The 15,376-nt window shown below is 49.7% G+C and overlaps 1 protein-coding gene across 4 annotated transcripts in view; it reads right to left on the bottom strand.

Annotated features, from left to right (window-relative positions):
- Nucleotides 1–15,376, bottom strand: part of plxnb1b (plexin b1b) — a 270,085-nt gene that overhangs the window by 17,249 nt on the left and 237,460 nt on the right. For all 4 annotated transcript variants that reach the window (XM_078209833.1, XM_078209837.1, XM_078209834.1 and 1 more), the window contains 6 exons: nt 13,744–13,890; nt 12,646–12,802; nt 6,272–6,375; nt 4,694–4,778; nt 3,085–3,251; nt 2,686–2,846 (listed from right to left, as the gene is read on the bottom strand). In XM_078209833.1, coding sequence (XP_078065959.1) covers nt 2,686–2,846; nt 3,085–3,251; nt 4,694–4,778; nt 6,272–6,375; nt 12,646–12,802; nt 13,744–13,890 — 821 coding nt within the window. The remainder of the gene's footprint in view (nt 1–2,685; nt 2,847–3,084; nt 3,252–4,693; nt 4,779–6,271; nt 6,376–12,645; nt 12,803–13,743; nt 13,891–15,376) is intronic.

The raw sequence follows: 15,376 nt of genomic DNA, 5'->3' as shown, positions 1-15,376 counted from the left end.
TTCCCAATGGAAGAAGGTGGAAGAATGTCCGGGGTGCGTGGGGTCCTTAATTACGCTGGCTGCTTTTCCGCGGCAGTGGGAATTGTCAGTTTGGGTTATGTGTGGGAAGTGTTGGTTTGAGTTACACTGTTAATCACTGAGTTATACCAGAAATTAAACAGGGCAGCAATCTATGGTAAGTATCTGGGTAAGTAGGTGTATCAAGCACAGCACGGAAGTCAGAGTTAGGAGACAAATGATGAGGGTTCCCAGGAGTGCAAATCAGTCCATTGGAAGTTTAAACTTCCTAAGCAATTTCAACGCCTGTAAGGATGTCCCCAACAAGCACCAGCAACTCAGCGCATCACCGCTCCCAATACTGAAAGATCAGACCCAAAGTTTAGTCACCTTCTCAATTGGGAGTGAAAGTTCAAGGCCATGTTTAAGAGGGCAGTGTTTTAAAACATTGTTCCACACGGTTTCCTGTCAGAATTGTTTTACGTTCGAAAATAAAGCAATATGGAAATCTAAAGCCATTCAGTGTTGTGTGAATTAAAATTCAATTAGAATTCAAAACAGGAGACAGAGTAAAACCTGCCTTAAATAGTTTGATCCGGCTCTTTCTTAGAACAGAGGGGGACGGGTTGGACCATGTGTCCAATAATGGGAATGTCAGGATAGTGTCTCGAAACTATAATGACTGCCACACAGCACACACACAACCGTGGGCCTCAGCTCACGGACTGCAAGAGTGACAATTCAAGAAAAAAAACAATTCCCAGGAGGTTTACTGTACTTGCCCCTCTCTATATTTGCCCTGTATACAACTTACCGACTTGCTGGATCACATCAAAAGGACATTTAGCATCAACCATACAATTTAGGCTGGAGCCACATTATGGTCAAGCTGAGTTAGGAGTGGCTGACGCACCTCCCCCGCCTCCCCCCCACCTCTGCACTGCCTTTCTGGACATTGTAAGAAGTCTCACAACATCAGGTTAAAGTCCAACAGGGTTATTTGGCAGCACAAGCTTTCGGAGTCTCAGGCTCCTTCTTCAGGTGAGTGAGTTGTTTAACAAACTAATTGTGTTGTATATTTTTCCTCGATGCTCACCATAAATGACCAATTCCACGAAACAGAATGGCACAGTGGTTAGCACTGCGGCCTCACCGCGCCAGGGTCCCAGGTTCGATTCTGTCCTCGGGTCAGTGTTTGTATGGTATTTGCACTTTCTCCCCGTGTCTGCCTGGGTTTCCTCCGGGCGCTCTGGTTTCCTCCCACAGTCCAAAGATGTGTGGGTTAGGTTGATTGGCCATGCTAAATTGACCCTAGTGTCAGGGGGATTAGTAGGGTAAACATGTGGGGTTACGGGACAAGGGCCTGGGTGGGATTGTGTTCGGAACAGACTCGATGGGCCGAATGGCCTCCTTACATACTCGTAGGGATTCTATGGAACTTCCCCTTCTGGGTCGCTGCTCCAGTGCTGCATGACTTTAATGGAGCATGCCCTCAGGTCTATGAGCTTCACTTGTTTTGATCAGGATGTTGTATAGATCCAACAATTAGATTGGAAAGAGCAAGAGAGAATAAGGGCAAGTGAGTGGGAGAGAGCAAAAGGTGCAGCAAAGGGAAGCAGCATGTGAGGGAGTGAGATAGAGAGAGAGAGTGGGAAAATAACAGTTGATTTTGCTCCACTTCTCAGGAGTGTCCTCTGTGACCCACACTGTTGTTGTCGTCCCCTGGCTCTCCTGGCTGATCACCTCACTGTCAACCTGAGCTCTCAACTCACACTAACTTTCATAGAATCCCTACAGTGCAGAAGGAGGCCATTCAGCCCATCGAGTCGACATTGACCACAATCCCGCCCAGGCCCTTCCTGTTGCTGCCAATTCACCAACCTTTCAATCTGAAAATTTTCATCCCTGTTTTTCAATCTCTCCGTGGCCTTTCCCAACATTTTGTTTCAAAAGAGTGTGGGTGATTTACTGAAGTGAGAAATCTGTTTAAATGTTTGCGTGACCATGTGGTTTAGAGGCAACATTGGCCTTACTCTCCCCACCTCTGTACCCCCCTCTAGCTGTGGAACCATCCACATACTCTGTGTTCCCTGATCCAGGCCCATTGTACATCCCCCAATTTCCAGCATTGAAACAGTGATGGCTGTATCTTTAGCTGAATTGGCCATAAGCTCTGGAATTGCCTCTCCGGATCTCTCGGCCTCTCTTCCTTAAAGCAGCTGCTGAAATCCTAGCTCCTGGCTTGGGTCACTGTCTGTGTGGAGTTTGCACGTTTTCCCCGTGGGTTTCCTCCGGATGCTCCAATTTCCTCCCACAGCCCAAAGATGTGTGGGTTAGGTGGATTGGCTGTGCTAAATTGCCCATGCTAAATTGCCCCGTAGTGTCAGGGGGACTAGCTGGGGTAAATGCATGGGGCTGTGGGGATAGAGCCTGGGCGGGATTGTGGTCGGTGCAGACTCGATGGGCCGAATGGCCTCCTTCTGCACTGCAGGGATTCTGTGATTCTCTCTAATCACGCATTCCACTTGCTGACAATTTGTGTCTGATTCTGCATCTCTGAAGTGCCTTGGGGCATTTTGCTGACTTTGAAAGATGCTATACACACACGTGAGTCAGGATAGACACAACATGACGTGTCCACAGACACACAGAAACACACCCAGCCGCTTATCACACTGCCTCAATTACCTGTTTGTTTTCCAGATGTGAATAGTTTCTGTGTCAGTAATCCCATGGTGCACTGCCTGTTCATCCAGCAGATCAAAGAAGTATTTGACCGCCAGGGGAACAGGCCGGCTCGTACTGAGAATCACCTGGAACAGATCATCAACAAACTTCTGCAGGGTGCCCTGAAAGGTACAACAAGACAGGAGAGTCAAAATCACCTCCAGTATAACAACACCAATCACAGCCACGTCAACATTGCCCTTACCAATGAGGAATGAGTGCAGTGGGCGGGCCAGAGATTGTAACAGCAGAGAAACCCCGGCCACGTTCTGCTGTCTCAGTCAGAAACTTGGGCTGGACAAAGCAACATTACTGACAGTCTTTTCCCTCGTCTTTTGCTTGTTAAATTCTGGCTCCTACCTTCATTGAAAGCAGTCGGGTTAGGTAGATCTCAGGGATGGCTTTAGCTCGTTCGCGTTCCCGCAAGCTGCCCCTTCTGTGCTTGGGAAGTTCAGGTTCTTCGCTGGCTTTGACCAGGTGCCAGACCTTGATCCCTCCTTCATCTGCGTCCTCCAACATCGGTGTCTCTGCAATGGGGGTGTGTGTGGGGTGAGTGGAAGGAGGGGGCGTGTGGAGGGGAGGGGGGCGTGTGGAGGGGAGGGGGCGTGTGGGGAAGAGGAGGAGACACATGTGCAAAACAGATAAATAGCAAGTTTAAAAATATTGCAGACAAGATACTTTCAAGAGTCCAAAGATGTGCGGGTTAGGTTGATTGGCCATGCTAAAATTGCCCCTTAGTGACCTGAGGTGCGTAAGTTAGAGGGATTAGTGGGTAAATGTGTAGGGATATGGGGGTAGGGCCTGGGTGGGATTGTGGTCGGTGCAGACTCGATGGGCCGAATGGCCTCTTTCTGCACTGCAGGGTTTCTATGATTCGATGATTCTAGTTAAAGCTAAACTGAGAAGCTTTTGTTGAATGTGGAACGTATATGAATTGAAGCAAAATAATTTACATCTTACAGTCTTCTGCAGCATCTAGCAGGCTATTTTCCTCTTTATTAATCCAGACTAGTTTCCATTGTAATCTGAATCAGTCACTGCTAAGGTACGGATACAGAATACAGTGCTGATACTGATACAGAGTATACAGTGCTGATACGGATACAGAGTATACAGTGCTGATACGGATACAGAGTATACAGTGCTGATACTGATACAGAGTATACAGTGCTGATATGGAGACAGAGTATACAGTGCTGATACTGATACAGAGTATACAGTGCTGATACGGATACAGTACACAGTGCTGATATGGATACAGTACACAGTGCTGATACTGATACAGAGTATACAGCGCTGATACGGATACAGAGTATACAGTGCTGACACGCATACAGTATACGGCGTTGACACGCATACAGTATACAGCGCTGACACGCATACAGTATACAGCGCTGACACACATACAGTATACAGCGCTGATAATGATACAGTGGGGGTCGGTTTTGCTCAGTTGGCTGGACAGCTGGTTAGTGATGCAGAGCGATGCCAACAGCATGGGTTCAATTCCTGTACCGACAGGTTATACACGAAGGCCCTGCCTTCCCAACCTTGCCCCTCATCTGAGGTGTGAGATCCTCAGAATAAAATCACCACCAGTCAGTTCTCTCTCTCTCAAAAGGGGGAAAGCAGCCTATGGTCACCTGGGGCTTTACTTACTTCACTGATTCAAGACTTCAGGTTTACTACGGGTCCTTAAATTCAAACTTCATTCGATAATTCTTGTGGAAAGTTTTGGGATTGGAATGGTTTCTAAGGCCGTTATTTGGTGACCTCGCTCGGGCGAGGCTCATAAAATCCGTTCTGCGAGCCTCGCCTGCCCCGATTCAGGGGTGAGTGAGGTGGTAAAACTCCAGCCTAAATGTTCGTTGTACATTACTTTGCTTCAGAATTATCTTACCCCTCCCTGGATCACAAGTGTTTAGGGGTGAGATATGAACAGATGACAAAGATGCAGCTTTTCACTCACTCTCTCCTGCGGTGTAATCGTGGTTTTCGTGATGTATGTGCTTGCTGAGGCGTGGGACCAGAGCAACCGTGGCCCCGTCTGTAACCTGGAGAGAAATTTAAACCACAATCACAAAGGATTATCAGTGCAACTTTAAACTCATCCACAAACCTGAAGGACACATCGGAAAAGATTTCTTGCAACAATTGATATTTGGATAATAAAGGAATACGCCAGGCGGGTTAACTGATCTGGAGATCTGGGCATTTGTACATTCTCTAATCACCCTTGATTGGGGCACATCTCCACATGGATAGAGATATTACCTTTACCGGATTGTATTTCAAATACATTTTTAAAAAATTCATTTTTGTGGGATGTGGCCGTTGCCGGCTAGGCCAGCATTTATTGCCCATCCCTAGAATTATAGAATCCCTTCAGAATCATTGAATCCCTACAGTGCAGAAGGAGGCCATTCGACCCATCGAGCCTACACCAACAACAATCCCACCCAGACCCTATTCCCGTAACCCCACGTATTTACCCTGCTAACCCCCTGACACTAAGGGGCAATTTAGCATGGCCAATCCTCCTAACCCGCACATCTTTGGAGCGCTAATCACCAGAAGGTGGCGGTGAGCTGCTGTGGAGATGCCGGCATTGGACTGGGGTAAACACAGTAAGAGTTTTAACAACACCAGGTTAAAGTCCAACAGGTTTATTTGGTAGCAAATGCCATTAGCTTTCGGAGCGCTGCTCCTTCGTCAGATGGAGTGGAAATGTGCTCTCAAACAGGGCACAGAGACACAAAATCAAGTTACAGAATACTGATTAGAATGCGAATCTCTACAGCCAACCAGGTCTTAAAGATACAGACAATGTGGGTGGAGGGAGCATTAAGCACAGGTTAAAGAGATGTGTATTGTCTCCAGACAGGACAGCCTGCAAGTCCAGGAGACAAGCTGTGGCTCTTGGACTTGCAGAATCTCACTGGCTGTCCTGTCTGGAGACAATACACATCTCTTTAACCTGTGCTTAATGCTCCCTCCACCCACATTGTCTGTATCTTTAAGACCTGGTTGGCTGTAGAGATTCGCATTCTAATCAGTATTCTGTAACTTGATTTTGTGTCTCTGTGCCCTGTTTGAGAGCAGACTTCCACTCCACCTGATGAAGGAGCAGCGCTCCGAAAGCTAATGGCATTTGCTACCAAATAAACCTGTTGGACTTTAACCTGGTGTTGTTAAAACTCTTACTTCTTGAACTGCTGCAGCCCCTGAGGTATAAGTAGACCCACAGTGCAGTTAGGGAGGGAATTAATTGTACGTGAAGCTCACCCACTTACGAAAAGCGGCCCTCCTGGGCGTTGCTTGGAGTTCATGTCAGTGCCTCAATGGGAGGAAGTTTCCTTCCAACCCCAAATCCTTCACCTCAACATGACCTCTTGTCCTTCCCCCGTCTGAGCTCAGTTACCCATCGAGCCTTCCAACTCTGTTTGACCCGAGTACTGTAACTTGGTCTCGATTCCCATGTCCAATACCACACAAGATCAAGTAATCTATTTACAGAAGGTTATTTCAAAGAAGCTCCCAAGCTGACCTTGTAGTGCTGCAGGGTGTTGATACGTTTCCAGTTTCCCTGGAGAACGGAGGTCAAGTCTTCGTCCGAAAGGATGAGATGTCCGGCCAATCCGGATCTCCATTCTAATTTAACACAACACAAGGAAAGTTTTAACATACTCGCGACAAGCAAGCAGGACTTCAGCACTCCCGGACACATCAGCATTAATCCTGAGCAGGAGATATCAGTTTGCCAAGCCTTACCGTAAACAGACAAAGCTGTGCCTTCTCCACCCCAATTACAATCACACCGAGGCACGCAAAATTCAAATCAGAAGAGATACGTCGAACTCTGCTCCAATTAGAAAGTGTGCTCCCTCCCCAATCCTCTAAAAAACTGGAGCTTCCAAACTCCAATTGTCAACAAACAGGCTGTAGTCTTCTCCACCATTCATCCTTAATCAAGAGTTTGGAAATGGCACAATGGTTAGCACTGCTGCCTCACAGCGCCAGGGACCCAGGTTCGATTCCCAGTTTGGGTCACTGTCTGTGCAGAGTTTGCATGTTCTCCCAGTGTCTGCGTGGGTTTCCTCCGGGTGCTCCGGTTTCCTCCCACACTCCAGAGATGTGCGGGTTAGGTGGATTGGCCATGTGAAATTTCCCCTTAGTGTCAGGGGGACTAGCTAGGGTAAATGCATGGGGTTATGGGGATAGGGTGGGATTGTTGTTGGTGCAGACTCAGTATGCCGAATGGCCTCCTTTGGCACTGTAGGGATTCTATGATTTAGTGTCTTTTCAATCTGGATTCCAGTTCACTGTCAGTTCAGAAACTCAGCTCCAATCACAAGAACAGCGTGTTGCGAATGTTGATCCCGGCACAATGAACCATAGCATGCCTACAGTGCAGAAGGAGGTCATTCAGCCCTTTGGATAGGCACCGACTCTGCGAGAGAGCAGCTTACCCAGGCCCCTTCCCCCTGCCCCATTCCGTAACGCCACACTTTTACCATAGCTAAATTACCTAACCTACACATCTTTGGACACTAGTGGGCAATTTACTATGGCCCATGCACATTTTTGGACTGTGGAAGTGTGGTGAACCATCGTTGGTTCACCACTGGGGGTTGTTATTATGTTACTGTTGGGCTAGGGTGTTATTACTGTGGGGGTTGTACTATGTTGTTGGGTTAGGGTGTTTACCTGTTATAAGTGTTATCATGGCACATTCCAGTGGGGTCCCGCCTCCGGTGGCAGGGTATAAGACCCCCTGCTCCGGCAGGACCCCTTCAGTCTGAACTGGTGTATTCGTGTTAGTAGTTTCATTGTTACTGTATTAAAGCCTTCAATACTAAAGCCTTGATTCCAGGTGCTCATTGACGCGCATCAATTTAATACAGTAAACAGAGAGTATGGAACAGGTCCTAAAACCGGATCGTCTGACACTGGACCCACGTGCGGTCGGTGCAGCTAACACATTCGACCATTGGTGGAAGTGCTTTGAGGACTACCTGGCAGCCTCGGTAGCTATCACTACGGACAGTGATAGACTCCAGGTCCTCCACGCGAGGGTAAGCGACACGATTTACCTAGCCATTCGTGCAGCTCCCACTTACCAGGGTGCCGTCGAGCTCCTAAAGAATAGGTACATTACGCCACCCAACGAGATACATGCTCGTTACCTCCTCGCTACACGACGTCGGCAGTCGGGCGAAACCATAGAGGATTACGCCAATGAGCTCCTGCAGCTTGCCAGGGGTTGCGACTGTAAGGACGTCTCCGCCGAGCAGTGCATGTACGACCTCGCCCGAGACGCGTTCGTAGCAGGGGTAGGGTCCTCGTACATCAGGCTTAAATTACTAGAAAAGGGGAAACTCAACTTGACCCAGGCAATGGGGATGGCCGTGAGGTTGGAGGCGGCGTCGAAGAGCTTGGCGCTGTACCCCGAGGACCACGTGCAGTCAACGTGGTTGGAGCAAGCTCTGCTCCCTCCTCGCCCCGCGAACCCGCGCTCCCAGATCGATTCGACGACGGCGGCAGCTCCAGGTGGCCAGCGATGCTATTTTTGCGGTGGGGCCAAGCATCCACGGCAACAGTGCCCGGCAAGAACGGCAATCTGCAGCCAGTGCGGTAAAAAAGGCCACTACGGCAAAGTCTGCAGGTCCAAACCTAAAAACGGCAGTGCAGCTTGTAACCCTCCAGAACGGAGACCATCTCTTTCGGCGTCGCAGTACCCACGAGGTCCGACCACGTGCGATCTCAGGACGGCGCCATCGTGGCAAACAGAGGAGGAGGAAGACCACCAGGAGTCGCTGCGCTTGGCGCCCTCGCCCACGTGCGATTCATGGGGGCGGCCATCATGGTCCACGACGACTAGGAGCGACCAGCAGGGGTCCTCAGCATCCACATCGGCAGCATGCAGTGACGCCCAGGGGCCAACGGTGGCGTCGATCTCTCTGGATCAGACCAGGCATTACAGACTGGAACATTCCATGATGGAGGTAAAGGTTAGTGGCAGAACTGTGAATTGTCTGTTTGACAGTGGGAGCACCGAAAGTTTCATACACCCTGAAACTGCTAAAAGGTGTGGACTCCGGGTTCTCCCTGCCAAACAGACAATTTCCATGGCATCACAGTCCCGGTCTGTACCGATCCAAGGACGATGTATGGTAACTCTTGAGGTACAGGGCACAGTTTACGAGCAATACAGGCTCCTTGTGCTACCTCACCTTTGCGCGCCAATTCTCCTCGGACTAAACTTTATGGTCCACATGAAGAGTGTGATCCTACAGTACGGTGGGCCACTCCCTTCACTGGCAGTAGGGAACCAGCCGCAGCCTCCAAATTGCCCAAAGCGCCCCGCGTGCAATCTATCCACCCTGAAGATCACGACACCATCCCTTTTTAAAAATCTGGTACCTGGCTGCAAGCCCATCGCTACTAAAAGTAGGCGTTACAGCGCTGAGGACCGGATCTTTATTAGATCTGAGGTTCAGCGGCTCCTCAAGGAAGGGATCATACAGGCCAGTGCTAGTCCGTGGAGAGCGCAGGTCGTGGTAGTCAAAAGCGGAAACAAACCTCGGATGGTCATCGACTATAGTCAGACCATTAATAGATACACGCAGCTGGATGCGTATCCTCTCCCGCGCATTTCTGATATGGTCAATCAGATTGCGCAGTACCGAGTGTTTTCTACCATAGACCTTAAGTCCGCCTACCATCAACTCCCCATCCGCCCAGAGGACCGACAATATACGGCCTTTGAGGCGGATGGTCGTCTATACCAATTCCTCAGGGTTCCATTTGGTGTCACCAATGGGGTCTCGGTCTTCCAGCGTGCTATGGACCGAATGGTGGACCAGAACGGGTTGCGGGCTACCTTCCCGTACCTGGATAACGTCACCATCTGCGGCCATGACCAGCAGGACCACGACACGAATCTCCAACACTTTCTGCGCACTGCATCTCGCCTGAATCTGACCTATAACAGGGAGAAGTGCGTATTCCGTACGCGTAAGTTAGCCATCCTCGGATACGTGGTGGAAAACGGGGTCATTGGCCCTGATCCAGACCGTATGCGCCCACTCACTGAACTTCCCTTGCCCGCTAGCACGAAAGCACTGAGGAGATGCCTCGGGTTCTTTTCGTATTATGCACAGTGGGTCCCCAACTACGCGGACAAAGCTCGTCCGCTCATTAAGTCCACGACCTTCCCACTTACGCCGGAGGCCCAATTGGCCTTCAAGGTTTTGAAAAGCGACATCTCGAAAGCCACGATGCACGCGGTGGATGAATCCATCCCTTTCCAGGTGGAGAGTGATGCATCTGACTTCGCCCTAGCCGCCACACTAAACCAGGCAGGCAGGCCCGTCGCGTTTTTTTCCCGCACCCTTCAAGGCCCAGAGATTCAGCACTCAGCGGTGGAAAAGGAGGCTCAGGCCATTGTGGAGGCAGTCAGACACTGGCGCCATTACCTGGCAGGTAAGCGGTTCACCCTGATCACGGATCAACGATCCGTGGCGTTTATGTTCAGTAACACGCAGAGGGGCAAGATCAAGAACGATAAGATCTTGCGGTGGAGAATTGAGCTCTCCACCTACAATTACGATATTATGTATCGTCCAGGGAAGCTCAATGAGCCCTCGGATGCCCTCTCGCGCGGAACATGCGCCATCATGCAGGAGGACCGCTTGAAGGCTCTCCACAATGATCTGTGTCATCCTGGAGTCACCAGACTCTACCACTTCATCAAAGCCCGCAACCTGCCCTACTCGGTGGAGGATGTCAGGTCAGTTACTAGAAGCTGTCGGATTTGCGCAGAATGCAAACCACACTTTTATCGACCAGACCGGGCACATTTGGTCAAGGCCACTCGCCCTTTTGAGAGGCTGAGTGTGGATTTTAAGGGCCCCCTTCCCTCAACGGACCGGAATGTCTATTTTCTCAATATAATAGACGAATATTCCCGGTTTCCGTTTGTTTTCCCCTGTGCGGACACGTCAACTGCCACCGTCATCAAGGTTTTCAGTGAACTTTTTACCCTGTTCGGGTACCCCTGCTACATTCATAGCGACAGGGGCTCGTCGTTCATGAGCAACGACTTGAGGCAATTCCTGCTCTCATTCGGGATTGCCTCTAGTAGAACCACGAGCTACAACCCTAGGGGTAACGGACAGGTGGAAAGGGAGAATGCTACAGTCTGGAAGGCTGTCCTACTGGCACTGAAATCCAGGGGCCTTCCAGTCTCCCGTTGGCAGGAGGTCCTTCCAAATGCGCTCCATGCTATCCGCTCCCTCCTGTGTACGGCAACCAATGCTACTCCCCACGAGAGGATGTTCTCATTCCCTCGGAAGTCGTCCTCGGGGACCTCATTGCCAGCCTGGTTGACGTACCCAGGACCCGTCCTTCTGCGGCGCCATGTGAGGGCTCGCAAGTCCGACCCCTTGGTCGAACCGGTCCAACTCCTCCACGCCAACCCTCAGTATGCCTATGTGGCATATCCTGACGGGCGAGAGGACACTGTCTCCATTAGAGACCTGGCGCCCGCAGGGGACGTAGCAACCCCTGTCGCTCCTATTCCCCCAGTCACAAATCCACTACTCCTCATTACTTCCCCAGACGTGGCGCGGTCAGCACCGGGACCAGTGCATAACACTTTTACTCCCATGTACAGCTTGCCTGAGACTCGGAGATCGGCGCCACCATCATCATCACCACCACCACTACCACCAAACGTTCCAGGATCCCCTGCACCATCGCCTCACCAGGGCCGGCCGGCCCGGGAGTCCTTGAGGGGACAGCCAGATGTTACTTTGAGAGAGCCACCACAAGCACCTGCTCCGTTTTCGCAACCGGTGTTGAAGAGATCGGCACCTGCTCCGGTTTCGCAACCGGTGTTGAGGAGATCGCAGCGTCGGTGCGGTCCTCCAGACCGTCTGGACTTGTGAATCCTGTTATTTTTTTTGTTATTGTCTGTTTTCATCCACCCCGCCACCTTTTGTTCCTAAAGGAGGGGTGAATGTGGTGAACCATCGTTGGTTCACCACTGGGGGTTGTTATTATGTTACTGTTGGGCTAGGGTGTTATTACTGTGGGGGTTGTACTATGTTGTTGGGTTAGGGTGTTTACCTGTTATAAGTGTTATCATGGCACATTCCAGTGGGGTCCCGCCTCCGGTGGCAGGGTATAAGACCCCCTGCTCCGGCAGGACCCCTTCAGTCTGAACTGGTGTATTCGTGTTAGTAGTTTCATTGTTACTGTATTAAAGCCTTCAGTTCTAAAGCCTTGATTCCAGGTGCTCATTGACGCGCATCAGGAAGGAAACCGGAGCACCCGAGGAAACCCAGGTAGACACAAGGAGAACGTGCAAACTCCACACAGACAGTCACCCCAAGGCTGGAATCGAACCTAGGTCTTTGGCGCTGTGAGGCAGCAGTGCTACCCACTGTGCCACCCTTTTGCCATTGTGCCACCCTTTTTCACTGAAGTGATGACAAAAGCTCCATCCAATTCTCTGCTGCACCTCAACTGGAGAAAGTGTTACTGTGACATTTTCTTACTTGCAAATACTATTTTAACAGGAAGATCCCAAATCCAGGATCTGAACTGAATCCCAAGGCTGCCCAGCATGCGAATATGAAAACTGTCAAGGTTGTGGACATTTACACTCTTGAGCCAGCACATGGTATGTGTTCACCAGAGAAGCAAAACATCTTCCAATTCTAGAAGACAAACCTGGAATGGTCAATTTCCCAGCTGGAATTTTGTATAGGATCCATCCCAAGTTCTTTCACAAAAATCCTAACGTCTGTCAGTTTTCCATTAAAACCTTCTCCTTGACATTCCCTGTGCTTCTCACTTCTGACATATGTTGTCCTCACTGCAATACGAAACTCTCACCAGAAACTTGTTTCTTACCCAGGTCAAGTGTTTCCACGTGCGGTCGGAGTGAGTAGGTCACTCCCTTGTGGATCTGGTCAATGATTTTCTCTTTGACTTGGGTAATGGTGTCGCAGTCCAATACTTTCACAGGCGATGGCTGCACATCTTCTCCTTGGACCAGGACGTTGAGTGTCTGTGTGAGAGGATGGAGGACATCAAGAATTTAGTCAGCACCATGGAAACGGGATGGGACATTTCAGATCCAAACATTTCACTGGGGGTTTCCAAATATCCTCTCGCGTCACATCACAACTTTACCTGATGCCTCTCGTTAATACCCACATTAAGTAGTCAAACCTAGCAAAGAATAAGGACCAAGGAAAACGTGCAGTTTCAATAAAGACCACTTAAAGATTTAGTCTGAATCTCCTTCCGACCAAAAATAGTCTCACAAAGCAGGGCATTGATTAATATTTGAAATGAGTAAACTGTACATACTCACGGTGGCACAGTGGTTAGCACTGCTGCCTCACAGCGCCAGGGACCCGGGTTCGATTCCCGGCTTGGATCACCGCCTGTGTGGAGTTTGCACATTCTCCCCGTGTCTGCGTGGGTTTCCTCTGGGTGCTCCAGCTTCCTCCCACAGTCCAAAGATGTGCGGATTAGGTGGATTGGCCATGCTAAATTGCCCCTTAGTGTCAGGGGAACAAGCTAGGGTAAATGCATGGGGTTACGGGGATAGGGCCTTGGTGGGATTGTGGTTGTTGCAGACTCAATGGGCCGAATGGCCTCATTCTACACTATATAATTCTACGCTATATGATTCGAACAGTATTCAAAACCCACTGTCAGTGCGACATTTATGTCAGTCTTCAAAAAAGGGGTTGAATGAAACTGCCCATGTCAGCTTATCCACCAGGGGGCATGCTCGAGATACAATGTCCTCCCCAACAGTTTGCTCCAGTCATTTGGCATTTAACCTCTCTCTGCTGGTGACAAATGCCAAAGTTCAGCAGTCAAAATGACAGTCGAACCCTAGCTTCCCACTGAGGAGGCAAGCGCAGGGTTATTTCTGGAACACCGGAATGTTCCATTTTACTTTAGGCTAACGTTGTTGTCCTTTGGGAGATTTACCAGTGTACGATATTCCACATCCTCTCGGAGCAGTCTGTTGTCATTGAGGGTGTATTTGGCCTTTCCTGACACTGCGTCGACAGGTCCTTTATCCACTTGGTGTTTGATAGCTCGGAACAGCATGTAGAGCGATTCCCCCGCTGAATCCTAGGAAGAGGCAGATAGGCAACAATTATTACATCGGTAAAGAAGGTACATCCAAGATACTTTACTTCACTTCTGGACAATGTCATGGGTCATTGGCCTTACTCCCTCAGGGTCCTTACTGACTATTCTTAGAAAACAATAAGGATAACACTGCCATCGCTGACACATTTTCATCCAATAGCAAAGTTGTTTCTGGTAGAACTGCTTGGACTGTCTGCACCTCCAAAAACCCTCATTACATTTTTCAGACAATGATCAGAGCTCCTCTTCCTAGTGTAGCATCTTCACATGAGCTTTGAGTTGGGAAATTAGTTAAACTTTGTTCTGTGACAAAGCCCCCAAGGCCAAGATATTCTCACACAAACAACACTATTCCTAGTTCAATTGAATTGCCAGGCTTCAGTGTGATTTCACATCCTGGGGGCAATCTTAACAGCTCGTCACGCTGATCGAGCGGCATGGCGAGCTGGTAAGATCGCAAGAGAGGCAGAAAACCCGGCGATGTTACCGGCCCTTTTAAGCCAGCGTAATCAGCCTCGCGCCTGAGAAGGTGAATGGGGACCACGATTGGGAAAGTGGAGGAGTGACAATCTTCCAGTGCACTATGTACTCTTGCACATTGTGCAGTGGGAGATCAGGGTGCATGCACAATAGCACCCTCTAGCAGTCAGCTTTCTGGCGTGAATAGACTCCGTCCACTCCCCCTACTGGCAGGAATCACACTTTGCCTCATTATTTTTTTCTAAGTGTCATAAGGTTTGATTTTGTTTGCTAAAAAAACAGGTCCAAAACTCTCCCATATTCACGCTTGTTCAACACTTAGTATTCTTTTGGTCAGATCGCCCCCTGCCACCCCGCACCCCCACCAATGTTTTACCATTGGTCTTGGTGATCAGAGTGTGGATCCTGCAATGCCCTAGAGTCATCAGCCTGTCCTAGTCTCTTCCTCGCCACCTTATTTTTGGCTGACAGCTTCCCAGATAAGGTCATTCACCATAAAACTTTGGACATTATTCCCGCTCTTCCACAGTTTCAATTTCCATCTGGCTACCATTTCAGAAGCTTGAGGCAACAGTCTGGAAGCTGGCACCCTGAGCACCTCACCCAGCTACTGAGCCATTTTTATAAACCACAGGAAAGTAGGGAAAGGGTTCGTAGGCACAATGCTCCACTCAAAGAACCAAAATAAATGGTTATGACTGCAGTTTGGTGGAATAACACGGGTGAGATTCTCCTGCCTCCCAGCCACCTGATTCCCGCCGGCAGGAGGAGGCGCGTTGTTTGCGAGCAGTGGGATTCTCTGGTCCCCCCCGCTGTCAATGGGAATTCCCATTGACGTCACTCCACGCCTGCAGGAAACCCTCAGGCGGGGTGGCACTGCCAGCAGGGCCAGAGAATCCCGCCGGCACGAACGGGTGGAGACAGCGGCTCATATCTGTCAACATTTCCAAGGTGTAATATTAGAGGGAGATAAAGAAACTAGAGG

This window comes from Mustelus asterias, chromosome 3, assembly GCF_964213995.1.
Source record: "Mustelus asterias chromosome 3, sMusAst1.hap1.1, whole genome shotgun sequence".
Taxonomy (NCBI): domain Eukaryota; kingdom Metazoa; phylum Chordata; class Chondrichthyes; order Carcharhiniformes; family Triakidae; genus Mustelus; species Mustelus asterias.
Note: the sequence above shows the minus strand (reverse complement) of the source record. Positions and strands in the feature narration are given on the sequence as shown.